This window comes from Pelecanus crispus, chromosome Z (assembly GCF_030463565.1).
Source record: "Pelecanus crispus isolate bPelCri1 chromosome Z, bPelCri1.pri, whole genome shotgun sequence".
Classification (NCBI taxonomy): domain Eukaryota; kingdom Metazoa; phylum Chordata; class Aves; order Pelecaniformes; family Pelecanidae; genus Pelecanus; species Pelecanus crispus.
The window spans coordinates 29,882,562-29,909,792 of NC_134676.1; the positions used below are offsets into that span (position 1 = coordinate 29,882,562).

The window sequence follows — 27,231 nt, forward strand, 5'->3', positions numbered from 1 at the left end:
CCTGAGTCAGGAACCTAACCAATCCAGATTAAAACAAACATGCACATCTCAGTCCTAGGCTGAACCAACTTCTTGCAATTAATACAAGTTTGAAAGTGATAATATATAAAATATATATATATATATATATTAAATAAAGAAATTAAACAGAATTGACCTTATGTATTTGCTATGTAACAGGCTAAATGGGTCAAAATATCTTCTATCGCCTATAAAAACGTAGTTTTACATCAGTTGTCCTGATAGCACTGAGTAAACTGAAGAGTAGTTCACTCCTTTAATTTTTTTGAAACTAATCCTTGCCACACTGCAAGCAGCCTTTACAAATCCTGTAAAATCATATTTATTTGTGGTCAAAAGATTGAGAGCTACTTAAGGGTCCATATTGTATTGGCAGTGTTGAAAGAATTCCCAGCTGAGGGAAAATGGTTAAAAACCTGTACTCCTGAATTATGTGTGAAATTATGTGCTACACAATATTACAGAACAAGTAATTAGATGTGTTCTTAATGTATGTAGTACTTTAATCTATGCAACCACTCCTAAAAAATATGCACACATTTCACAAAAATGTGACACAAACTTCAAATTATTCTTCTTCACTTACATTTGCATGAAATTCCATCCACTGTGTAACAGTTTTGTGCATTTTACTATTAACAAGACACATTGGTGACAGAAATGAGTTACCGTGTTAGAGCCTGAGAAGGAAACCTCTGACCTGCTGTAGCCACATTTGCTTTGATAGCTAAAGACGTGTTTCTGCACGGATGAGTTCTTGTTTCTTCACAGTGACCCACTGGCTTCAACAGAGTTTCATATAGCATGCACAGATTCATTCACAGAAAGAATCCTTTGAGTTCTGACATTTGCTTGAGGGGAGGAGAGACAAAATAAAAAGAACAGAAGCCAAAGGAGAGGTAAGGCGGCCCAACTTGGAGAGTACCAAGCTGCGCCTTACCTGGTCTTCCGCTCACAGGACTGCCAAGTTCTGCACCAACAGGGTCATCAATTCACATGCAGAAGTAAACAGAAGTACCTGAGTGCCAGCCAAGGTACAGCTGTTTCCAATTCCTTCTGTTCCGGATGGTGAATGAGAAAAGATTTTGAGGTATAGAGAACTCATAGTTACAAACAGCTTTTTATTACTAGAACCAAGCACATTTGGCCTGGAGTCATTAAAGCTGGGTCAACGGGAAGCTCCTTTGTACTGTTTTTATGATCACTTACTCTACATATGAGTGAATTATGCAGACGATATGAAATTCTAGTCTAGAAAAGTGATCGTACTTGCTCTAAGAAACTTGTTAGGACTTAGTTGCAAATTTGCATCAAGATTTCTTATCCTGGGAGGCTTAATACCAGAAAATTTGAAGGAAGCAGTATGTGGGGCTGCTCACTCTGATACTCTGACTTCTGTTCAGGAATCTCCTTCATGTGAGAAAACAACCAGTTGGTTACCATGCCACCTCCCATAGCATTTTTGTGATCCCATTTGATATGAAAAACATACTAATATATTGCTTCTGAAGAAAAAGACATTAAAGGGAACAAAAGATGCTTGCTTCCCTCTGATTCTCTTGAGATGTACAGATTTCAAATAAACAGTTAAAACACTTCCCTACTCTTCTATCTAGACTCTGGACTGCATCTATCCTTCCAGTCAGAACATTACATCTGATGAAGACTGAATTTTTCTCTCATGAACCACAGAAGTCAGGTCAGATACACATACTATTTTGTTCACTTCCATCAGGACATTTAGCATAGAAAAATCCTGATCTAAGTGCCTGGGGAAAACCTTCAAACCGTTCTGTCACCCCATTTCTGAACAACACACAAAACCCCACCATCACAGCTTGTTTTTAGCATCAAAACTTAAACATGGAAGTTTCTGATCTGTATTTAAAACGCAGTTTCACACAAACAACATAAAACAATTGCTTATTGTAGAGGAGGGGAGAAGACATTTCATTTGGCTTCTAAAAGGTGCTAACAGCAGTTCAGTTTGCTGTCAAATACTGAACTACTCCAACAATAGATTTGACCGAAGTGGTTTAGCAGCCTGATAGCCCAATTGCTTCTGATTTAAAAACTTTGCAGGGGTCTTCTTTGAACTAGGAATCTGGAAAAGCATATCTTCCAGAGTGCACATGGTTATCCGTCCTGAAGCTTGTAGTTTCGTATAAATACCTCCTAATTTGGCAGAAAGGGCAGGGTTTTCTTCCATCTTTTCCCTGACTGTAGCCAGCTAAGGAGGAGAAAACAACAGACTGTTACAGTTCAGCAAGTCAAGATCTCATTCAACCACCACAATGAAGACAAGTAATCACTCAAAGAAAAAAAAAAGTATACAATGTAAATGTGGCTAATGCAATGACTCATAAGAAGAGGATTTTACGCAGCACACATTATACATCACCAGACAATGGTAGAAATGCACTGGACACCTATTAGAGACAGTTTATTAGATTTAAAACTTCCTCAAAGTTGTACAGTCCTATTTTCAGTCCTAGTATAGACTAAAACAATTATTCTCTATTTAAACCCAGGAAACATAATTGCTTCCTGGAATTTACTTTCCAGATCAGCACAATTCTAATTATTATTACGTATCACACTAAGTGTACAGTTCAGTACAAATCAATAAAAGTCAAACCATAGAACACTGTGAGGTTCTGTATGCCATATACAGAATATGAGCTCAAGTATAAGTAGATCTCTTAAAAATTGTTACTGATCAATAACTTTTTGTGGAAGGAATGGGTTAGGACTAATGCTTAGTCTTCTTAGGGACTGTTACAAATTTGCCAAACAAAATCAAAATACAACAGTGACACATGTAACATTTATTGCAGTGAATTTACAAAATGAAATGCTGCTTAAAAAATATCTTTTCAACATAGCAGTTAATATACATGGGCTATATTTTGAAAGGTATTTCCCCCTTCTACCACTGCTTGTTATTTTACGTATCAGTTATTAATTTTGTTTAATAGGGAGCAATGAAAGGCTAAGTATTTAATTATTAACATAAGTCTTAAAATACCTTGTTCCATAGACATGTTCAAAATGTATACACTAGTAAGTTTCAGGACAAGCAGCAGCAACACTGCCAAGCTGACAGGGGTACATATGTGCTCTGAAGGAAGCCTTCTCGGTGATCAATACTGTAAGAGTTATTTTTTATAGTAAAATATAGTAAAATAGCAAAAGCTATTATTTCCCATATCACACTTCCTGTATAGCATCACAGGTCTTTGCAGATATTACCAACCTAACAATATCACTGTGATCAGAACGATCATTTTTACATCACATGAAAATAGCACAGAAGGCAAGGGATTAAATTATGTAATGCCACTAGGGAATGCTTCATCTACATTCAGATGAAATTTGATGTTCTAAAAGCAAGCTCCACAATAAAAAAGGGAAGTGGACATCTACGTGCTTTGTCCAACAGTACAGAAAGCCAGCCAGCTGCTTTGGCGTCTGAATGCATCAGAACCCATACAACTTCAGCAGGGTGAACTCAGGCACCTGAAGTTCTGTAGCTGAACCACCGCCATCATGGTTCAGCCAAGCACCATGGACCTCCTCTTGTTACTGTATACTTACCACCTCCTCAGAAAACTCAATTTTTTTCACAAAGGGAGGAGTATCTACTTCCACTGCTGCCTCCAATGTCTTTAGTACTTCTTCTAGCGAACCAGATCTGAGCTGGACAAGAACCTTAAAAATAAACCAAAACCACACCACACAAATAGTACTTATCGTCAGAATGCGAATTTTTAAAAAAGTGTGTGAGGAAGACATGAACCAAAGCAGGACAAAATACATTTCTAGATACTATGCTGATAAAAATTCATTAATCATGAAGAAAGCAGAGGGAATGATCAATTTCCATGGAGGTTTGGGTTTTTTTCGCAGCTGGGACCTGGAAAGGAAGGGTGAGCCTGGAGGCAGAGCTCCTCTGATGGAGCTGCATTAGCTGCTCTTGAATAAAGCTTTTTTTTTTCCATAGCTTAAAGAGGTCACTTACAGAGCACATGCAGTAGACTTTCTCTCATGACGTAGACCATGCAATTAAAGAAAAAAATTGTATGTACATGTGTGGTTAAGGTTCATAGGGCTGAAGGAGGTCTGAACTGGGCAAATCACAGCTAAGGCAGACATTTACTTGGACTTGTGGTTTTTTAAATCTCTTGTAGCAAGAAAGCAAAAAGTCACAATGTCATAACTAGAAATTGTTCATGGGTCTATACTCACAGATGTAGGACTGGTCTACTTTCCATTCCCATCTACGGTAGGAAGCCATTTTAAAAAATGGGGGGAAGGTGTTAAAAATTCAGAATGTAACTTGTCCAACTGACAGAAATTGTCTGTTGGCTCAAAAAACATCAGTAACAGCACTGATGCACGCCTGTCCACCCAGACACCTGGGTCCCCTATTCAGGGTGGTGGTGGGGCTCCTGGATGCCTGGGTCCCTTTGGAGTCGGGAGGGCACCTAGATGTCTGGGTCCCTTTTTGGGGGGGTGGGGGGCACCCAGCACACTTCTGTTACTTTGCACATGGGAGTTTTTTGTCCAGTATAGCATACTTCTCTGCAAGATTCTAATACAAAGTAAGCATACTTACTTTAAGATTATTGTATAGTTTGTTCTCTGTTTTCATTATCTGGGAACAATAAAATTTGGCTTGTGCTACATCATTCTAGGAAGGAATTATAAATAATAAAAAAAAATGGTTAAATGTGTGACACTTTCACAATAGAAGTTCAAGAGAAGCAACAGTCTTTCACAACTTTTCAATGAATCACAAACCAGCATCTAGAACCCCTTCACCAAGACCAATAGACTCCAAATAGCACCCAGCCTGTGAAAGGAACACCCCACACTGGAGTTCCCATGTCATCTGGATCTTCAACACATCAGACAGTGCTCCCTGCCTCAGATAGAATCATAGAATCATCAGTAGGGAAAGCAACCATGTAACCGACACTGAGCATGAGAGCACCTAAAAGATAAAAGATTACACACATGGCCAGTTTGGCACATGTAGAATACTTAAATGAAGTGCAGCATATGTTAATGTGAGTATTTATCCTGCCCAGCACTTTCAACCTTTTGGACACACACATCCACAGTATTGTATCTATGCCATCAACTGATTTGTATAGACAGTAAACGTTATGCTGACAATTACTAGACCAACCACTGTTACTTGGGATCAAGAAACATCCTACTCACGGCAAGATGTACTGTCAAAGATCATGAAGCTTAAAGAATAATTAAGTGTAATATGAAGCATTATTCTGTTTGCAAAACAAGAATTTTAACTGATTTTTACACAAAGCAACAGCATCAAGGATATTTCATGTTGTTTCAGAGACAGAGATTTTGTTTTTTAACCTCAATGCCAATAAGAAGCCCAGTCATGCCATCATGCACATGAATAAATTAATTTCAATGACGCTATTGTTCAGTGTCTCTGTTCACAGAGACAGCGCAAAAAAAGACCACAGAGCAGGTAAGAAAATTTTAACAATTCTACTGCACTCATTCAAATCTGTGAACAACATCAAATCGCTAGCTCTTACAGTGCCTCTGACCTCTGCTAGACATGAAACAGAGAAGGTTCAGAATTTCCTGAAGCTGTATAAACAAATTAATGGCAGAGGAAATACTAGACTTTAGAATTTCCTAATTGTTATTCTCCTGCTCAGTCTTTCACCCCATACTGCCTCAGAGCCTCTTCATATCAGTGCTTAGGCACACAAGGTATATGAAAACCTTCTGCTGAAGAAACATGTTGTGGAGAAAGACAGGCCATCTCCCAGGCAGTAGGGCAATACACATCATAGCCTTTGAGTTTGCCTCCGAGATAAACATTTTAAAGACATGACTGTGCAAATATTTTAAACTATCATTTTAATTTTATTTAAAGGAAACCATCACTAAATATCAGTTTCTGCAGGACTGGGTCCATGGTTACATCTAACTTGCTGGCCCAACTCTCATTTTCTACAAATATATTCTATATGGCATTGTCTCTAGCACAAAACACCTGTGCATTAGATTCAAGACATATGTTTAGATTTCACAATTTCCACATTCACTTGTGTGGGCGTTGTCTATAATCCTACTCTTTTGGGGGCCTAAAAGTTCTAGTACTTGAAGTTATTACATAGATCAGTTATGCTTCCTCTATGTTAACTTCCTTTCAGTGACTACCTTACTACAATAAAACTACAGAGGTTTAGAAACAAATCAAAATGAAAGGTACTGTACCTGCTTCAGAGCAGTTGCCACAGCAAAACAGAACACTCGCAGTGGTAATGTGTCACCTTTTAGCTGTGCTTCTTCAAGCAGTTTTGCAGAGATTTTGCAAGACTCCAGGTTGTCCTGCATAGAAATTTCAAATCTAAGTTGCACTTGTTATTCTTGTGATCTGAGAGGACTGCAGGCAATTGCAATCACATTCAGAAGGCATTCAGAAGACAACATACTATAAGATCACCAAGCTAATCCATATCTGAACCCAACCAAGCAGATTCTATGCAGCACTTCTTGAGAAACACAATACCAAAATATGGTATTCAAAGCTACACAGTTCAGAAGAGGGTAAAAATAACTTCCATTATTTTAACAACTACACCTTCCTTGTTCTGGCTTCTACAAGAGATAAAACAACCCCTGCAGTATGCTAAAACCAACAGACACTTTCTTTTCCACTTTGCAGTCATTCCCAAATCAGGAAGAAAGTGGACTTTTTGTCCTTGCCTTATTCTAAAAGCTACATTAGAAATGTATGTTAATGAAAATCAGTGTTTTCTAAGCATTGACTCAGCACCATTACACTAAAGAAATCTGTGTATGTGCAAATTTGAACATTCAGCAATTTTTAGCCTCTCTTAAGGATTACATCTTGCAAGACGTTTCCAAAGTATCTATTCTAATATGATAGCTTAGACATTTGCCTGGTTTCCAACACAGAAAGCTTCCATTACTGCTGGGACTATTTTCAATAGGAGTCTGTAGTAAAAGGCAATAAGTTTACCTGTGTGTTATCTCACAAACCACCAACTCTCAAAAACAATGCTCCTCACACTGCAGTAGAGCTGACTGGATCCCAAACAAAATAATACCTGCCAAACTTAAAAGCTGGCAGCAGGAAGGTTTTGTAACAACTGGTACCACCAATATGGATAAAAGCCTTCATATTCCTTCCTAGTATTTAGTGCTGATTTCTGTTCCTGCTGTTCAAAGTGTCATTCCTGCAAAATACTGGCCATGATTTAAGGGATAGGATCATCCTTTGAGTGTTTAAGGGATGCTTTTCCATGCCACTGCTGAATGGTCTGCACAGCTTGTGAAAATACCTTTTAAACCACACATGAGAAATCTGTAGTTTAAAACATGCTCTTTGAAAATTTAGAAACATTCTGACCACCAGAAGATTGGTTATTATTACATAAATATTTTGTTGTCATCAAAAGGCCTAGAACCCTTCCCTGCACTAAAAGAAGGACCATCTGTTACCTTAGAGGACAGCAGTGCCTTACAATGATTTTTTGAAATTGATCTCTCAAACACTTCTGTACACAGATTCAACATTCATTCCTTTGTTTATTCACTAGCAATAATCTGAGGTTTAAGCCTTGTGCATTTTTCTGTACTGGTCTCTGGCATGGTTATTCAAAAGAAACCAAGAATTAACCTGACAAAAATCCAGCACTGCTCTTAATGATACCAGCACCATTATTTCCAGTATTCAAGTAGTGCATCTTGCAGATATTTCCCTTCAAGATTTTTTTGGAAGTTTCTTATGTTGCATCACAAGGAAAAATACTTTTGAGCTTCATTGTTTCTCCTCCTATCACTAACAGCTGAATCAACAGATTAAGCTTTTGAAAGAGCTCTATCTAATCCTCTTTAGTGCATAAAGGGTTACTACAGCTTATTCCCTTATTGGTAGTATTTTATCTTAATGAAAAAAAACCCACAAATTTATTGTGGCTGTTAAGACAACCGGGTGACAGTTTAGAATCATCTCCCCTCTATTTTTATTAACTTGCTAGACAAGTAATGATGGGCTAGATTCTCTATTGAAAACACAGGTAGGGCCAGAAGTAGTAGGAAACAGAAGTCTCAGGAACCTCTTCCTGTTGCACATGCCAGGGTTCCCAGCCTTCTGACAGCAGGCCATGGAAAGAACCATATAAAGATTTTAGGGAAGAAGCTACAGCAGAGGGAGTAAAGGATACCTCAGAGAAACACAGTGGGTTTCTGTGAAAGCCTTTACGTAAACGGGCAGGGTATAGACCAAGGAACAACTTTGAAGTGGTAAATATTGCTTCAGTGGATGCTAGTAGCAAACACGAGCTTATAAACTTGGGTTGTAGCATAGTGTCAGAGCCTTTGTACATTCATAACTCTCTAAAAAAGGTGCCATTTACATATAACTGGTAACATCCCTAAACTGACTGCAACCATCATTCTCTAGCTGTTCTTAATAACAGACAACTTCCACACCTCTTTCTCAGTTTTGTCTACTGCCCCACTCTCCAGACACCAAAGCCACATGGCTATTTGTATTTCCCCTGACCTAAAGACAGCCCTGATTCATTAGAACTGAGAATTGCAGAAGCACCACATAAATTACTGCTGAGCTACCATTTCAGGCCAACTCCTTTTTATCACATAGGCACTTAGTTTCATTGTATGGTTAAGTGAAAAACCTGAGGAAGTTTAGTCTAGTGGTATAATTTTTCCTCAGCTAGTGTCTTTCTTCCTAAAAACATGAGGAAATTGAAGATGAATTTCGTACTGAGTTTGGGAAGGGCCTATGTTCATATTTCAAACTGCAGAACTGATTCAAATCTGGAGAGGAAGAGCAACATAAAAAAAGTTTGGGGATCTCACTTTGGTACAAAAGGGAAACAGTTCTAAGGAAACGCTCATAGAACCTATGTAGCCTAGCTTCTTACTGTGTTCATGCTCTTTTTCTCTGAGCTAAAAATACAGTTAAGCTCAAGGGGCAGCCTGTCTCTCACTGAAGGCATTCATTTAGGTTTCTTTTCTCCACTCAGCTGCCCATTTTCATCAGGCATGTAGGAACAGATTACCTTTGAGAACTCTAATCCTTGTCAAATTTGAGTGCAAGTACAGAAATGGTTCAAGGTTACTTGGGAGAGGAGAAATGTATGGGAGATGCCTGACAAACAGAACATATCATATATATGCCTTGTCTCTTAAGGAAGCCAGACTATAAAACCAGTATTGAGGCTCAAGCACAGAGTATAGTCTGAAGAGATATACAGATCCCAGAGAAAGAATACTATCAGCTAATCAATGGCTGTATCAAATTTGTTCCTTAGTGCTTGCGTCCATGTACTTTTTTAGATATTTGCTTTGTGACATTAGTTTGTATGGAAGCTATATATGTAGCCATATAAATATCAAGACATATCATGCAGGATGAAGCAATTTAGGACATAATCACATCTAAAATATTTGCACTAGATAAGAAATCATGACTGGGAACATATAGAAATTTAAAAATAATAAAAAAAGAAGGCATAGAGAAGGCTTTTCAAATACTTTTTCATCATGTAAATTGGAAATACTTACCAGTTTGTAGCATATTGCAAATGCAAGTAGATAGGTTTCTTTGTTAAAAGGTATACCTTGTTTTTTCATTTCTATCAGAACTTCCAAAGCACCTATCAAAATTACATTAGTGTTACTCACTTCAAAAATTTAAGGCTGGACATTTAGTAACTGAAAAAAAAAAAAATTTCAATGTGGTCAGTAAGTCTATTTCAAAATAAGAATGTAAAGTGAAATCCGTTATTTAAAAAAAAAAAAAAACATTTCAAAAGGTTTAATTTAGCGTCAGTTGGATGTAAAAATGTCTTCCCAGCAATGAAGTTTTCTGGCCTTACTGTTCTATTAATTTCATACAAATCTAAAGTTGAATTCTAGATAGTTGACAAAGCCAGTCTCATTCTTCTTAATTGCCCAGAAAGCAAGCCTTTTAAACACATGATCAAAGCTTGCACCATTTTAGGCAAACTGTCTAACAGCTCCTCAATAATGCACATGCTCCACTACACCAAAACACTGGATTCAGGCTCTGATCTAATTATTTTTACAGTGGCTCAGTCTCAACTTTCAGGACAACTGCTGGACTTAGATTTGCCAAATGTCAAGAGACCAAGCAACAGGCAAGTGCAGGTCAACCAGGGGATCAGGACCAGCCAGCATGGGTTTATGAAAGGCAGGTCCTGCTTGACCAACCTGATCTCCTTCTATGATCTGGTGACCCGCCTGGTAGATGATGGAAAGGCTGTGGATGTCATTTACCTGGACTTTAGCACAGCTTTTGATACCATCTCCCACAATATTCTCCTTGGGAAGCTGGCAGCTCACAGCTTGGATGGGTGTACTCTTCGCTGGGTAAAAAACTGGTTGGGTGGCCAAGCCCAGAGAGTTGTGGTGAACGGAGTTAAGTTCAGTTGGCAGCCAGTCACAAGCGGTGTTCCCCAGGGCTCTGTTTTGGGGCCAGTCTTGTTTAATATCTTTATCGATGATCTGGATGAGGGGATTGAGTGCACCCTCAGTAAGTTTGCAGATGACACCAAGTTGGGTGGGAATGTCGATCTGCTGGAGGGTAGGATGGCCCTGCAGAGGGACCTGGACAGGCTGGACCCATGGGCCAAGGCCAACTGTATGAGGTTCAACAAGGCCAAGTGCCAGGTCCCGCACTTCGGTCACAACAAGCCCATGCAACACTACAGGCTTGGGGAGGAGTGGCTGGAAAGCTGCCTGGCCGAAAAGGATCTGGGGGTGTTGGTAGATAGCCAGCTGAACATGAGCCAGCAGTGTGCCCAGGTGGCCAAGAAGGCCAACAGCATCCTGGCTTGTATCAGGAATAGTGTGGCCAGCAGCAGCAGGGAGGTGATTATTCCCCTGTACTCGGCGCTGGTGAGGCCGCACCTGGAATACTGTGTCCAGTTTTGGGCCCCTCAATACAAGAAAGACATTGAGGTGCTGGAGCATGTTCAGAGAAGGGCAACAAAGCTGGTGAAGGGTCGGGAGCACAGGTCTTATGAGGAGCGGCTGAGGGAACTGGGGTTGCTTAGCCTAGAGAAGAGGAGGCTGAGGGGAGACCTTATCGCTCTCTACAACTACCTGAAAGGAGGTTGTAGTGAGATGGGTGTTGGTCTCTTCTCCCAAGTAGTTAGCGATAGGACAAGAGGAAATGGGCTTAAGGTGCGCCAGGGGAGGTTTAGGTTGGAAATTAGGAAAAATTTCTTCACGGAAAGGGTGGTCAAGCATTGGAACAGGCTGCCCAGAGAGGTGGTGGAGTCACCATCCCTGGAAGTGTTCAAAAAACGGGTAGATGTGGCACTTCGGGACATGGTTTAGTCTAGTCTACCCTTGATTGGTTTAGAGTGGATTTGGTAGTGTAGGTTAATGGTTGGACTGGATGATCTTAAAGGTCCTTTCCAACCTAAATGATTCTATGATTCTATGATTCTAAGCGCTGTGTGCTCAACAAATTTCAAATAAAGGAACTTGCTTGAAAAGCTTACTCTGTACTCAATTTAAGATTTTCTCATGGAAACTCTTTTCAGTCAGGTCAGATGATTCCTGCTTATCCTCATAAAGGGCCAAACTGATTTGAAGCATCTGATTTAAATATTGCAGTAGTCACTCTGTGTGGGCACACCAGTAAGACAAACCAAGAGAAGGCTATGGTCTGGTTTTGTTATTAAAGGAAAAAGGGTACTCTTCCCTACTCTGACACAAATGCAGAACTGCCAAAAAAAATTGTTGAAGAACTTGCTGTTCCAAAAATGACATAAAACAAACTTTGAATAGAGCAAACAAAAAGATATGGGAAATTACAAACCAAAGAGAAGTTAAGCCTTCAGAGAAGAGGGTTTAGGAAACAAGCCCCCCTGGAAAATCACAATTCTGTGCAACTGAGAATGGGAAGAATACCACTGGAAGTACGAAACAAATACAGCCTTCCATTTTTATTACACACTACAGTGCAGCTCATTCACATCTACACTGATTTACATGATGTTTGGCCTTCTAAATCCATAAATCAATCAGCAATATTCATTAAAAATACATATATTTATATACACTTACACACACCTACAGTGAGAAGCATCCTCCTCAAAATGCATTTACCTTAGCAAACACAGTACTTACTTTCAAAATGACCCTTCTTAAACAACATAGTCATCAAAATATGGAATGATGTACTCTCTGAGAAAAACCCACGCAAATTCTGGAGAAGAAACATATAAACAGAGCACGTGTAAAGAAAGTTAGAACAGTCAGCATTCTTACTATGCACAGCATTTACAAGGTCTTCCTACTGGAATAAGCGCCATCGTCACAAGTTCAACATTTAACACTCTGGGTTCCCTGACTGTCCCTCTGTCAAGTAACCTCTAAAATACCAGTGACTCAGTATGGTCAAAAGCTTACTAAAATTAAACAGAAATTTCCCAGAGATCTTTTTTTCTAATGACAGACTGTGACCTCTAAGTTAATGCAGGCAGAAGTCACTGACTAATGGCAACTCCAAAATCTCAGCAGAAATACAGCTTGCAGCTGATTAACAATATCTTTAGGGTAAAGTACCACCACCATGAAACTGAAAGAATTTTTTGCTAATCACAATATCAAGTGATGATCAGCCAAAGGGCTTGAGTGGTGACAAGCAGAGCAGCAGAAGAAAGAGCAAGTATATTTTACATTCCATGTCAATCACACTGTGTGTTGGGAATAGGCAAATAAAATGTCATAGGTATTAAGTCTAAATTTCTGCAGCGGAGTCTGAGGAAGTGGTACCGTACCTTACTATCCATCAGTTACCAAGTCCTGCAAGTACTGCAGGACCTGTCTTAATGACATAGATCTCAATCAAAAAAAAAACCCCAAAACACACACACACTTTTACACATGCCTAATTTAAGAACAGTAGCCCAAGCAAAACTTCTCACATTTCTGGCTAGGCATATCTCATGCTTTAATGAATAAGCATCATAGAGATGACCGTTGGCTGCCAGAGATTTTTGAAGACACAACATTATTGCACAGAATCTTTTTAATTTATTATAGAATCATAGAATGGTTTGGGTTGGAAGGGACCTTAAAGTTCATCTAGTTCCACATACACTGGGCATGATTAATATCTTGTCATAATACTACACGTAGCATTTTACAGATGTTCAAAACCAAGTCCTTAAGTTTCTTCAGCACTAAAATGGCCAAGTTCCTGAGCCAATGACTATCATACCACCTCTACAGGGTTCAGAGGGAGTGTGAAGTACAGAGTAAAACGATAAATCTGTTGGTGCAAATAACACATGTACACAAGTCTATGGGACCTGACGAGATGCACCCCAGAGTCCTGAGGGAACTAGCTGATGTAGTTGCCAAGCCACTCTCCATGATATTTGAAAAGTCATGGCAGTCAGGTAAAGTCCCTGCTGACTGGAAAAAGGGGAATGTTGTGCCCATTTTTAAAAAGGGAAGAAAGGAGGACCCTGGGAACTATCGACCTGTCAGCCTCACCTCTGTGCCTGGGAAGATCATGGAACAGATCCTCCTAGAAGCTATGCTCAAGCACATGGAGGACAGGGAGGTGATTTGAGACAGCCAGCATGGCTTCACCAAGGGCAAGTCCTGCCTGACTAACTTAGTGGCTTTCTGTGAAGGAGTAACTACATCAGTGGACAAGGGAAAAGCAATGGATGTCATCTACTTGGGTTTCTGTAAAGCCTTCGACACAATCCCCCAAAACATCCTTCTCTCTAAATTGAAGAGATACGGGTTTGATGGGTGGACTGTTTGGTGGATAAGGAATTGGTTGGATGGTCGCATACAGAGGGCAGTGGTCAATGGCTCGATGTCCACATGGAGACCAGTGAGAAGTGGGGTCCCTCAGGGGTCCGTACTGGGACCGGTGCTGTTTAACATCTTCATCAATGACATAGACAGTGGGATTAGAGTGCACCCTCAGCAAGTTTGCAGATGACACCAAGCTGAGTGGTGCCATTGACATGCCTGAGGGATGAGATGTCATGCAGAGCGACCTGGACAAGCTGGAGAGGTGGGCCTGTCTGAACCTCATGAGGTTCAACAAGGCCAAGTGCAAGGTCCTGCACCTGGGACGGAGCAACCCCCAGTAGCAGTACAGGTTGGGGGATGAAGAGATTGAGAGCAGCCCTGCAGAGAAGGACTTGGGGGTACTGGTGGATGAAAAACTGGACATGAGCCAGCAATGTGCGCTTGCAGCCCAGAAAGCCAACCGTATCCTGGGCTGCATCAAAAGAAGCGTGGCCAGCAGGTCAAGAGAGGTGATTCTGCCTCTCTACTCTGCTCTGGAGAGGCCTCACCTGGAGTACTGCGTCCAGCTCTGGGGTCCTCAGCACAAGAAAGACATGGACCTGTTGGATCGGGTCCAGAAGAGGGCCACCAAAATGATCCGAGGGCTGGAGCACCTCTCCTATGAGGCCAGGCTGAAAGAGTTGGGATTGTTCAGCCTGGAGAAGAGAAGGCTGCGAGGAGGCCTTATTGCGACCTTCCAGTACTTAAAGGGGGACTACAGGAAAGATGGGGAGAATCTTTTTAACAAGGCCTGTTGTGACAGGACAAGGAATAACGGATTTAAACTAAAGAAGAATAGATTAGACTAGACATAAGAAAGAAATTTTTTACAATGAGGGTGGTCAAGCACTGGAACAGGTTGCCCAGAGAGATGGTAGAGGCCCCATCCCTGGCAACATTCAAGGTCAGGTTGGATGGGGCTCTGAGCAACCTGCTCTAGTTCAAGCTGTCCCTTCTCATGGCAGGGGGGTTGGGCTAGATGACCTCTAAAGGTCCCTTCCAACCCAAAGCACTCTATGATTCTATGATACGATTTCAGAGGACTACTACATAAAAACCCAGAAGTGTTCATTTTCAAGAATGATCTAAAGCCGCACAGGATGCAGAAAAAGATGAATCAGCTGTGTTCATTTGAGGAATTATTTTTTAATCAATATTTTTTATTTAAATGATGCAATTATACAGAAGTACAATAATAAAGTTATCAGTCAAGCTAGCATTTAATTTTCTTTTAATTACTGTTTTGCTATTTTTAAAATAAAGCCCATGTAATCTCCATCCTTATGTTAATGTCATAGACATCCTTGCTACTGAAACACATATACTTAAAATCTGTAAGTTCATGCAAGGCTCATGCATAGCATACCAGTTAGTCATACTGGACTAATAATAATAACAACAATATTTTCAGAATATATAGGGGAATGACCTGATCTTTAATAAGTTCCACTGCAGGTCTTTCAAGGTCCAGCTCATAACATAGCCTCATAAAGAGGGGCCCAAATTTAAAATTATGTAAGGCTGTGATTCCATTCTGTTCATGGTACCTATTGGAAAGATTAAAAAAAGTTAGAATTTCTCAAGGGAAAACAGCTTTAAACAGACAGCAAGATCTGTATGCGCAATGACAGAGGCACACTTCTCTACCTGCACCGGCCAATGACATTTAGATAACAGCAGATTAATTTTATGGAAAAAATATTGTTTTGATCAAACTAATAAATTAACTAGTAGTATGTAATCTATTCTATTTCCAGTAAAGTAACCTGTATTGGATTAGTAACAGAATGGGTCTCTGCCACAAAAATTCCCAGTGACTTTACCTTCTATTCAAGAGCAATAGCACAGGAATTGCAGGAGTCTATTTTAGCAGCAGTACCTGCTAAAATACCTCATTTTTTCTCTCCTACACTAAAAAATAAATAAAAAGATAAAAATAAAGTGTTTCACTTTTTTCTTTATAGCTCCTACACTGTAGTTGCTGGGAAGGCTTTCATTCACAAAAACTTCTGACCTGCCATGGCTGGGTCCAGACCAATTTATAACCAGGTGTGTCTTGGCTGGAAAATGCCACTGAACACATCATTACCTCTCAGCTGATATGACATTTCTGTGTGGCTCACCATTCATTCTGCATACAGTAGGACACCACTTTGCTCCTGTAGCTTGACTCTCCTTTGATCTGAGAGTCTCTGAAGGATTGCAAGATCCAAAGTAAATGAAAATACAGCCTTAGTTTAAGGGATTAACTATGCATATAGCCACTGAACTAGGGCAAGCCCTCAACTGCAGACATAACCCAAGATGATGTAACAAAAGTGAAAAAATAAAGACAGAAAAGAGTGTTACCTGGATTGTTAAAAATACCTGTAAATAACTTTTCTGGCTAGTTCCACATCAGATGAGGTCTGACATAAATGCAGTAAATTTTTTAATTCATTTTTGAGAATCATTCCATTTTTCTTTAATTTTTCTTTAATACTTTTAAAATATGGATCTGAAAATAAAACACATTATAGCAGCAGTCTATAGATGATTCCATTACCTGTGTTGCATACTTGGTACCTGAAACATGGAGATTCAGTGAAGCAGAAAGCTTGTTTTTTTCACCACGAAAAATGCATAAAGCTTCTCACAGACAAGCATGCCTAGGTATTCCCATGAAGCCAAGTCAGACTTGGAAAACCAAGAAGATGCTTATTGTGAACTTAATTTCATTGTGCATGTTATGAAATATATCAGGTAATACAAAAATTGTAAAGAGGAAGAAATTTTTGTAAGTGATGTTTTTCTGCCTTATGTTCTTTTATTAAAAAGCAAGCAAGCAAAGTCAGCAGTCAAACGAGAGTAAGACCTTCTACTCAACACTGTTTGTACAGATTTAAATTCCTTCACAACTGATGCAAACACAAAAAGTCTCACACATAATCTATGTATATCTATATATAGACATAAACTTAAGAGTTGCTCCCCTTCCCCCCCCGCAAAAAAGAGGTTTCTCTATCCAGCACATTTTCCTATGACAAAGGAAGCACAAAGACAAGTCCTTCAGTTGGTAATCTCAAGGCTCTGATTCAGACATACACAAGACTAAAATCACATGTACCACCTGGCAGCCCCATTCCTCTGATGGTGCTGCCCCCCACCTTGGGCAGGGAAGTGAACTTTTTTGTAGCAGTTGCTGGGTCACTGCTGTTTCCAAGCTAGTAACCTACACAAGAGGTGCAAAGTGAGCACCCCAGAGAACAACATATTCAGCTACTGGATGCATATCTGTTGCTACATGCAAATACAAGCCCTTACTCAAGACTGAGACGCAGAGCTGAATCCTGTGAAGTCAGAAGAATATATATATATATAAGTATGCACACGTAACGCTTGTGATATTTTCAAAGGTAAGCAGAAATTTAAAAAACACCTGGGATCCAAATTGTATTTGTAAAGAACACATAACAGTTATTAGAACAACTGTAGCTAATTGTTTAACTGCTGTAGTTAATAGTATAACTATTATAGTTAATAGTTGCATTATAACTATAATAAATAATAGCTATTACATAGTCTGTGTAACAAAATAGTTATTACCGCTTTTTCCATTTCTAAACCAAGTTTATTACTAGCCCTAATTAATTCTTTTCATTTTTCAAGTATTAGACTAAACACTGAGCACAGAAACCATGCACACATACACATAAATAGGTGCTTAGCACGTTGTTTTCATCAGTTCTTAGAGGCTACTATTTGTACAAAACAAAAAGGTCAGCTGCGACCTGTAAAGCCAAATATTTGGCTTCTACAAACCTGTTTTAGCCAGAGTGTAAAAGCAATAAATTCAGTGTATCTCAAGTACAGGATGAATAATTCCCAATATGAGTACATCACCATCACAGCGAAATACAATGGCATTATGACTTGCCACTGCCTGATTTAAATCCTATTTTTAATAGAGAAAAACTGTCATATTGACTTTACCTCCCACTCTGTCCCAGAAGATTCATTTATATAAAACTAAATTTGATTACCTGTGTCTTCCTTGCCACACACACAAAAAAATTAAAATTAACTACATCCTTTGGACCAATTGTCAATTTGTATCACTAGAACACCTGCACATAATTAAACAGGTGCAGGAAATGGAGTTCTACTTAACCTTTCTTAAATATTAAGGACAGATTTATGTTTATATTTATGTTCCTTAAAGAAAGGAATTTGTATACACTTTAAACAGCATGACAAAATCCCCATCAGAAAAAATCCACTGATCTTGCTCCTTCGTTAGTTTGTAAAACCTGAATGTTTTTCATATTCTGAGTATGCATACATCATCTGGAATTGGGTGTACAACTGAGAACTTACATTCGCTAAAAGGGAATAAAAATCTAAAAGAATAAGCTAACTAAATTTACAGAGTGGGTTAACAAAGAATTACTGGCATAGGCCTTCTCTGGATAGTTAAGTAGCCATTAGGCTTTGTATTAACTTTCTCTGCTGATGATATATTTGAAGGAAGATTTGAAGACCGAAACAGTATTTTCTCTTAGACTATCAGACTATCTGACAAAGTCAGAAAAGCAACGACACAAACATTTCAAGTCTTATGTAAACACCTTGGCTACTTGAAAGCTTCTCCACATTTTCCAATGCAGCATAATTAATATTGTTTCACTCTAAAAAGCCTCTGATCTTCCAATAACTTTAGCTACAAAAAATTTGCAAGAGGAAGACGTAAGTTGTTGCTTTAAATGGGATCAATTGATGTCATATTACAATGACTTTGTCTTGTTTCCTAGGACTCACGCTAAAATTGAGAATGGTTATTATGAAATAAATACTAATACCTTTATTGCCATGAACTTCATTTCTAATTGCCGCTTTCATCTGCTGAAATTCTTGTAACTTTATATCATCTTCTGTTAGCAGATACCGCTTCCCTACCATAAGAAAAAAAGGGAACGTTTGAGTTTTATGTCATAGTCTGTTTTAATACTACTGAACTTTGCATTTATGAATTACTGTTAATTACTGTGTGATGCCAGACCACTGGTAGCCTGACACTAAAAAAAAGACTGCAAAAAAGTGCAGTTGCTCATGTCACTGACAAAAGAACTCGAGCACTATGTCACAGCTTTCCAGAGTTAATGTGTTCAAGGATGAAGAAGTATATATTTATTGGATGTGCAAAAGAAAAACTAGAGACACCATTCCTCTCCACCTAGCCAAGGTACAAAAGGATTCTACACAAGAATAGGATCTTTCTCCCCTTTCATGCTTTTATAATGATTTGTCTTGTCATCTGTTTGTTCACCCCAATTCACTAGTGGCACAGCTTCCTTTCCTCACATGTGCGGCTCCCGCTACTGTAGAATGCATTGTTCTGGAAGCTCCAAATGCAGTAGGAAGACAAAAGGGAAAACCACAAAACTTACTATTTGGATTGTAGTAACACTCAGGAGATCTAGTGAAGTTGTGGTGCAGTACAGACATCAGAGATAAGACAGTCATTGAGCCTAGAATCTCAAAATTAACTTTGGGTGCTGACCTCAACTGTACTGTGTTGTAAGTCCTTTAACAAAAGCATCACACAAATGCTATTTGCGAAGTTTTTGCTCTCCAGTAGATTTTTATTTGTAACCAGTGATTTTGTAGCAGAGAGTCACTGTAATAGTTTACGTTTTCACAATACAATCTTTTAAGTTTTTGGCTTCTTAAAGAATTATTTTAGTCATGAAGGGACAAAAGCACGTATTGACCTGAATTAGGTTATTTATTCTCCTGCATTTCCCTAGCAAAATGTAACAAGCCATGCAAATAAAAACAGTTGTTTTCTATGCAAGTGAAGCATGTTAATAACACACTTCATAAAATCTGAAGAAAAAAATCCATTAAATGGCACCTTTAGCCATTAAATTTAATGGAGACAGTTCCAATGGGTAAACAAATACACTTCTTCCAGGATGAAACTGGCCTGGATTACCCTGCCATTTACTTCCCACAGACCTTCTCAGCTGGTCTAACACTGAAAGACCATCCCTGTCCTGGGCCTCTACAGAGCTGATGCACGCATCATGATGGTGCCAGGGGTGGGACAGGCGCACCACACTGCACAGACACTCACTGGTCACAGGCAGCGTCCGCAGAGAGCTTGGGGCAGCAGAATTTTACCCTTCTTGAATTCAGTTTGCTGAATTCTACCGCTTCTTTAAATTCATACCTCGCAGTGTTACAGAAACAAACCAGTGCAAAACCAAATAAGAGGGCCTCCGAGGAAAAAGGAGGGAGATTCATACAATGGTTGGTGCGTGCAAGCAGCGCAAGCCATCCCAGAGAACTTAAACAACCAACCTGCTTTACCTCACGCTTGCTGCAACCCTCTAAAAGGAAGGCCAGCGAAGAGCGGTGGGCAGACCACCACGCAGGGGGCGATCTGCTTGTCTCTGAGGGGTCTAACAGAGCCGTAAACTGACCGAAACCTCCACTGATGTTAGCGCAGCGGGCCGGGACCCCAGACGGGGCCTACGCTGGGGTGCCCTCCGTCGTGCACCTCCTTTCCACGTGCCCCATTTTGTTCTCCGGGCGAAGGAGCACCTTCAAAAGGCCTCTGAAGGCCGAGCGCAGCAGTGGTGGTGGTGACAACCAGCAGGTGCAGCCCAGGGTCTGGATAACGTTGTCACCCTCCCAGAATAAATGCACATTTATGAAGCTGCATGTTTGGGTTTTTTTTTTTCCCCTAGGGGCTCGTATCCAGCCAGAGGCAAGCAGGGGATAAACCGAGTAACGCTGCTGCCAACCCTCCCCGTGGGATAACTCTGCCGCACCAGCTCGGCCTGCCCACCGCACCACAAACGGGCCCGCTCTGAAGCCCACCGGGAGCCCCTCGGCGCTCTTTCCCGCACCCCGCGCCGAAAGGGGCACCCCCGCAGGAACTGCAACTCCCATCAGGCACAAGGCTGGCGGCGGCCGCCGGGCCTGCCGGGAGTTGTAGTACTCCGGTCGCCCACTCCCGCCCGCACCAGCCGGCGGGCAGCCCGGGGCCCCGGCTGGGCATCCCGCCGCCCGCCCCCGCCGCGCAGCCCGCGGTACCTCCAGGCGCGCAGCCCCAGCAGCCCGAGGCGGGCGGGCGAACCGCCGAGCGCCGCACCGCCTCCCGCAGCACCCGCTGGGAGCCGCCAGCGAGCACCGCCGCCATCTTGCGCCCGGGCCTGCCGGCGGCGGCCGGGGGCGGGGCGCTCGCAGGCCTTCCCCGCGCCGCCGCTCGCCTCCTCCCTCGGCGCCATGGCCGTCCCCGTGCTGAGGCGAGGCGTGCTCTGCAGCGGGAGGGCTCTCGTTGCCGCGGCAGGTCGGTGGTCCCTTGGCAGGCGGCAGCGGGGCTCGCCACGGCGGAGGGGCCGGGGATGTGGGGGGAGCGGTGGGGGACGGCGCGGGCCGGGCCGTGGGGGACGGGCCGCGGGGGACGGGCCCTGGCGGGACGGGCCCTGGAGTCGCCGTGGTGGCCGCCGGCTGCCGTGGCCGCCGCCGTGGGGAGCGTGAGCAGGGACGCGGTGCTGCGTGGGGACTTTCCCTTCGCTTTTATATACATCCTAATACATAAAATGTGAGGCAGCTCTGAGGACGGCCTGTCACCAGTATGCGGTGCGGGAGAGTGTCTTTAAGTTGCTTTTCATAGCTGTTCCACCTTGCCGATTTCATAGCTTGGTATCTTAGGACCTGCCTTTTTGGGTCGCGGGAAGCCACACGGAGTTGTATGGAGGCCGCAAACCCGCGGCAGTAAGTGTTCAGCAAAACCTACTAACTCAGGTGACAGAAGCTCAAACAAGACTGATGATTTTGAGAAGCCACCGTTCCAAAAATTCTGACCTTTGGGAAAAACTGAACTCAGTAATGTTTTCTTAAAGTGTGGTGGTGATGGGTGACTTGATTGTGCCTTTTCAGCTTCCCCGAGCAGCAATTTCTCTGTGCTGCTTCCTGGTAGCTAGTTGCCCGTGTCTCAAAAACGCCGCCCTTTCCTCTGGCCCTGGAGCCACTCAGCAATGAACCGGCGTGGTGACCTCAAACCTGACCTCCAGCTTACCTGAGCAAAGCGCTGTCATACAGACAGTTGCTTGTGCTACAGAAAATAGTTCTTTAAGCCCTCATGCTTGCTAGTGGCATCCTTAGCTGTGAATGTGCATACAGAAGTTTATCCTAAAAAAAGAAACCCCAACACCTCCCCCCCCAAGATATTTTTTGTGCCTCTTTTTTTTAACAGAATGAAAAATAGCTTTAAAAGAAACCCCACCAAACAAACAAAAATACCCTTTTTCTTATTTTCTAATTGTTTGGTGAAGCGTTGCACATATTCTCATATTCTGACTGTGGAATTCCATGTACCAGGTCTTTTAGACAAAAATTTGCAAAGATGTTAAGAGCTGGACGTGAGTGTGTAATTGCATGTCAGAAGGATGATAAGGAGAAAAATTGTTTCACGCCCAAGAATAACAAACTTTTTGTGGTAGCAGATAGATTTTCAGATAAAGGCTTTAAGATAGTTGTGAGAATTTTGTGTAGCATAGTAATGTCTGTTTTTAAAATACTTCCTGTCTCTTGACATTAATTTCTGCAACCTTCTGCATGTATTTCTATATCTTCCTTCATCAGATTTTATCCATATGTTCCTCATGCATCTTCAAGGCCTCATCATCTGTGAGTGATGCAGAGACATAGTTTGTTCTTCCAACTGAAGCATTTTCTATTTTGTTTCAAAAGCTAGAACAGTGTCTTGAGCAGATTTCAAAGGTGGTACAAAGAGTATGTGGAAAAAACTTTCAAAAACATTTGAGTGAACTCTGCAGTTCACAGGAGGTGCAAAAAAAGGAGATAATAAAAGATGGAGTATTTCCAGATAAGCATCTACTTTTCATTTCCAGTGTGACAGATCTTTACAGGTGGAAAAAATAACCATTCAACAGTAACAGAAAAGCCTTTGTGTGCATATTCATCTTCTCTTATTATGCTGTTATGCCTGCATTTAGCTAATTGCTAGCATTTGGTGAAAAAGGTCTCTGTGGACAAAGAAGCTATCCTTTATTGTGGCTTGGGGTTTTTTCTACCTTTATAAATTTATCATTTTCTTAAATACAGAGTTCAGGTTTGGGAAGATTTGCTTCTTGCTGAAAAAAGCTTTTAGGGGAAAGCTTTTCTGTTTTGAGAATGACGAGGTAATGGCTCATCCACATACAAGGAATCTGAACTGTTATGGCTGCTGCTGCTGACAGCTGTGTCGTGAAGACAGTTTAATGCATCCAACTCAGTAAAAGTGACAGAAAAAGGTGGTATTTAATAAAGTGTCAATTTGTTCAGAGATGTCTAAGCAACCCGGCTTACTAGTGATTTCTTTCTTCATTAGGTAGGAGATCTCTTCTTTCTGCGGCTTATGTGGACAGCTCAAAATGGGAAAGGAGACAAAAAGAGGAGCATAGCCTGGGTGAGAAAAGTTTGTTTCTTTTTCTCCACTGTGAGTAGTTAATTGCAGTCTGAACTCATTTTAGACTAGCTCATCATCTATGAATACTTCAAAATAAAAAAATGTGTGGAGCAAAATGCTTCTGAGTTTCTATGTCAAAATCTGCTCAACATGTTAAAAATCTGTCATATATATTCAAAGCTATAATGCAGAAAAAAGTTAGAAGTTGTCCATTTAATTAATGTTTGGTTTCTACAAGCCAGTTTATTTCACAAAATCCAAAGCTTTTATGAATGTCATAGTTTTGTGTCTGACAGTTAAGGCTCCTCTTCATTGACATTGTTTTAGTTGTAATGCAGTATGAAAGAAGACCTATAAGTATTGCAGAATATTCCTGTTTAAAAACTTTTTTGAAATAACATTTTCCTCAGGGTTTTGTAGGAGGGAAAATTACGTTTGTTGTTGAAATTTTAGATTTTTCTTTTAGGAAGAAATGAAATTAAACATTTTATTTCCAAGAAGTTGTATGTTAGACTGTATCTGCATATGCATATGGTACTGAGATCTCTCATGCGAATTTCATAGCTGAATTCTTCGGCTAGATTACATTTGAAATAACGTTCCACCATCCTTTTGGTGTCTATGTTAAATAGAAAGCATCATGCAAAATTTTTTTTCATGCTAAAGATACAAATCCATTATTTTGTACCATAAGTGTTTTGGAGACCCCTTAACACGTAATCTTTGCCTTCCGTTTTTCATTCCTGAGCCCTTGAACTGTGTTTGCTAATTGTAACACAGATTATGAGGCTGAAAGAAGAATCAGCAGGTGAAATTCTAGGGCTTTTGTCAGGCAGGAAGACAGACAAAATGATCAGAGTAATGGTTTTTTATGCACTGATTTGTTTCTGTTATTTGCCTATAAACAGCTAGGTTGGTACTGTCAACATGTTTTACTGTACATGGGCCAGAAACTGCTGGTGGGTGCTCATGGCTGTAGGTTGGATCCTGCAGAGATTGTTAATATCTTGTAAACTTTTACTGTCAGTAGGACTATTCATGCAGTGTTTTTTGGGCTGGAGCCACAGACTAGTGCCCTGGGATGTATTTGAGACAGTCACCTCCAGATGAAGAAGGGTTCTTATTTTGACAAATGTCATAGGGAATAGCAGTCCACTGTAGGAGAAAACATTGTGCAAGTGTTGGTACAGTCTATGTTTGGCTTTTCCCAGGCCTGGCAAGACCTTTTGTGACTGTTTGGCAAGCACAGTTCTCACTGGTGCTCTGCTGATGATCTTGATCCAAAGCAGATGTCTGTTCCATGCTTTTCAAAGAACTGCTTTGCATTTTCATTTTGTGTTCACAGAAAAGAGAAAACAAATTAACATGGTGTCAGCTGTATTAGCATTTTCAAAGAGGAGACAGCTCTTCAGATGTCTGCTCTGTAGCTGTCAGTTGTACGGTTGTACATACAATCTTGTGTGTGGTAACTGGTGATTGTAGCTCGAGTCAATTCCTTGTGTTGAGGAGATGATCTTTTATTTGTGTATTTCAAACACTGTTTCAGAACTGTTATTCTGCAAAAGTATGTTGTGAGAATACATTTAAAGGAAAAAGAAGGATTTTTTGATTTGAAGTCAGTTCCATTTCTTTGCTGCAGTGATGGGGTGCCATACCAGACTCAAACTCATTTGCTGTGTCCATATAGGATATGCTTTATTCTCTTCTCCGTAGTCTCAGTTTAGCATTCCCAAGCATGAATGAGTTTAGCAAACTTCAGTACTGAAAAAAGCATAGGAAAGAACAAGACTGTATTTTGTGTGCAGAAGCACATTTGTTCAAAAAGGTAGGAATTGAAACTGTGTTAATGTGGAATTTACAAACTGCTTGCTGGTAGGAAGATACCTGTCTAGAAGTAATTTGGACTCCACTTATTAAAGATGAGATATCAAGGAAATGGGAGACATGGCTGGACTTAGACTCTCCAACGTTTCAGTTGGTTCATCACTAACAGGGGTAAAATTAAGTGACAGTAAGCATCTTGATGAGAAGAATAGAGATTACCAGAATCCCAGGCATTGGCAGAATCCAATTGAGATAGGAAATGTCTTTTTTTTGTTAGAAAAATTCACGGTACCCAAAATGGCTTATCCGCAGCACCAGGTGGCAGTGCTGCCTTTACAGACTTGAATAACTTCCATTTAAAGCTTTCTTTGGTATGAAGCTGTAGTTCTTTGAGAAGCTGCTAGGGATGTGGAAATACTGAGAAATGTGAAACATATAAATTTGTAAGGCAAAGTACTTGTCTCAGCTTTCCTTTATATTTTAATTTGGTATTTAAAATAAATGAAGGCTTTCTCTATATAGAAAACAAAATGTTAGTGTGTAAGTTAAGGTATTAGCTCTGCCCATCATTCCCAGGACAGGTGAACTTTACATCACAGTCGTATCTGCTTTCCCGTTGCTGCCCCATCACTGGATTTCAACCCTGCCCTGGACGGACCACTTCTAAGAATAAGAAGGTAGTGACCTAACATGGTGGCCAAATGTGCTACTTATGGATGTGGCTACATGCTGTGGAAGGGAAAACTCTCCAAATCCAACTAGTGTCCTCTTTGGTAATGACTGTCAGATAAAACCACTTGCAACATGTATCTGTTAGAATGTATGTAGAATTTTGCTTTGGCCATTAAAACATTTATTTGGTTTATGCACCAATGTTAGTGCTCAAGTTTTACTACCAACAGCGCTAGGAGACTTGGACATTCACATTCTTCCATTCTAGTACTGCTGTTGGGTTGTTTTTAACTAAGAAGCAGCTCTAATCTTGAATAGCAACTTATGGAGCAAACTTGGTTTACAAAAGGTAGCTGAATTATTTCAGTAATTATTATTCATTAATAATTATTGAATATGAGAAAAAAGTCTGGTTTCAGGTGCTCTTCAGAGAAAACAAACCACCAAAGAATTGCTCACTGCAAATTACTCAGATCTAGAAACTACAGCAGAAACAGCAATTTGTCTGGAAACAAAGCTAAATTTCCCATTAACTTGATTTGTCTTTTATTCTTTAAGGTTTAATCAGCTTTCATTTTATTGTGACTCTTATACTGGAGGTGACAGATAAGTGCTTCATATTGGTTTCCATGCTAAAGTCCTGATGGAGAGTTCCAGCTTTATAGACGGCATAAAAGGTCAATCATTAAAATTCTGTGTGTGAACTCTCCCAGAGGAGGCCTGTGTATAAATGGCTAGCAGTTTTGGATCTTGCACTCAGAGCATTGTATTCATTTGGATTATATTCTGCTTAAGTACTCAGTGTTTCCTAAAATGGGCTCTTCATCTTCATGGGCACCTAGAAAAAGAAGTGCCAAGCTCAGGGGCTGAGTGTGGTCCAAAATGGTCTTAGGTATCACCTTCCAGTTTTCAGAGAGTCATGCGTAACAAAAATAGTTCTGGAACAGGTAAGTGAACTCCCAGCCTGTGGAGTTGTCTGTCTCAGGTCCACGTTGCTATGTCATCAAACAGCAGATTTCAGAGTGAATACTTTTTTCCAGCTGTCTTGAAATGCAGATACAGAATGTTGGATGACAGTTGGCTTACTATGTTTAGGCAAGGATCTAGCCAGTTCTTAGTTCCTGACAAGTTGACTTGGCCGCAGCATCCATTCTGTCTAACTTCTAGCCCTACTGGGAATGCACCCAAAGTCTTTACCTACGTGCTTCATCATGACCTGGAGAGGCAGGTAATATAGAGTCAAATACAGACATTTCATGTAAGGATATTCCCACAGAAATTTCTTTACTATTAAAAAAGTTGATCTGCTGTTTTAGTACTTATCTGGTATATCATGGCCTTGGTGGCCCCCATCA

At 40.6% G+C, this 27,231-nt stretch overlaps 2 protein-coding genes across 4 annotated transcripts in view; one reads left to right on the forward strand and one right to left on the reverse strand.

The window, feature by feature from the left end:
• Nucleotides 1-1,974: 1,974 nt before the first annotated feature.
• On the reverse strand, nucleotides 1,975-21,106 carry PTCD2 (pentatricopeptide repeat domain 2). The gene is made up of 10 exons (XM_075725995.1): nucleotides 21,001-21,106; nucleotides 18,759-18,851; nucleotides 16,288-16,417; nucleotides 15,350-15,467; nucleotides 12,232-12,310; nucleotides 9,634-9,725; nucleotides 6,292-6,405; nucleotides 4,640-4,714; nucleotides 3,619-3,732; nucleotides 1,975-2,251 (listed from the first exon to the last, which is right to left on the reverse strand). Exons 1-10 carry the CDS (start codon nucleotides 21,104-21,106, stop codon nucleotides 2,027-2,029), a joined length of 1,146 nt encoding a protein of 381 aa, XP_075582110.1. The 3' UTR covers nucleotides 1,975-2,026.
• Nucleotides 21,107-21,192: 86 nt separating this feature from the next.
• MRPS27 (mitochondrial ribosomal protein S27) overlaps nucleotides 21,193-27,231 on the forward strand; it is a 47,879-nt gene continuing 41,840 nt past the window's right edge. Inside the window, exons 1-2 of one of the 3 annotated variants that reach the window (XM_075725991.1) lie at nucleotides 21,193-21,256; nucleotides 23,303-23,380. In XM_075725991.1, the coding sequence (XP_075582106.1) occupies nucleotides 21,193-21,256; nucleotides 23,303-23,380 (142 nt within the window). Of the gene's footprint in view, nucleotides 21,257-23,302; nucleotides 23,411-27,231 lie in introns of those variants that run through there. The other 2 variants (XM_075725992.1, XM_075725993.1) reach the window with 2 other exon arrangements.

What these genes read in the sequence shown, in the direction of transcription:
- PTCD2 (XM_075725995.1), bottom strand. Translation starts at nt 21,106, where the DNA reads ATGGCGGCGGTGCTCGCTGGCGGCTCCCAGCGGGTGCTGCGGGAGGCG. An exon ending in TGAAGTTCATGGCAATAAAG is followed by an intron (nt 16,418 to 18,758) that starts GTATTAGTATTT and finishes TTTTATTTTCAG; the next exon opens with ATCCATATTTTAAAAGTATT. An exon ending in TTGAGTTTTCTGAGGAGGTG is followed by an intron (nt 2,252 to 3,618) that starts GTAAGTATACAG and finishes TCTCCTCCTTAG; the next exon opens with CTGGCTACAGTCAGGGAAAA.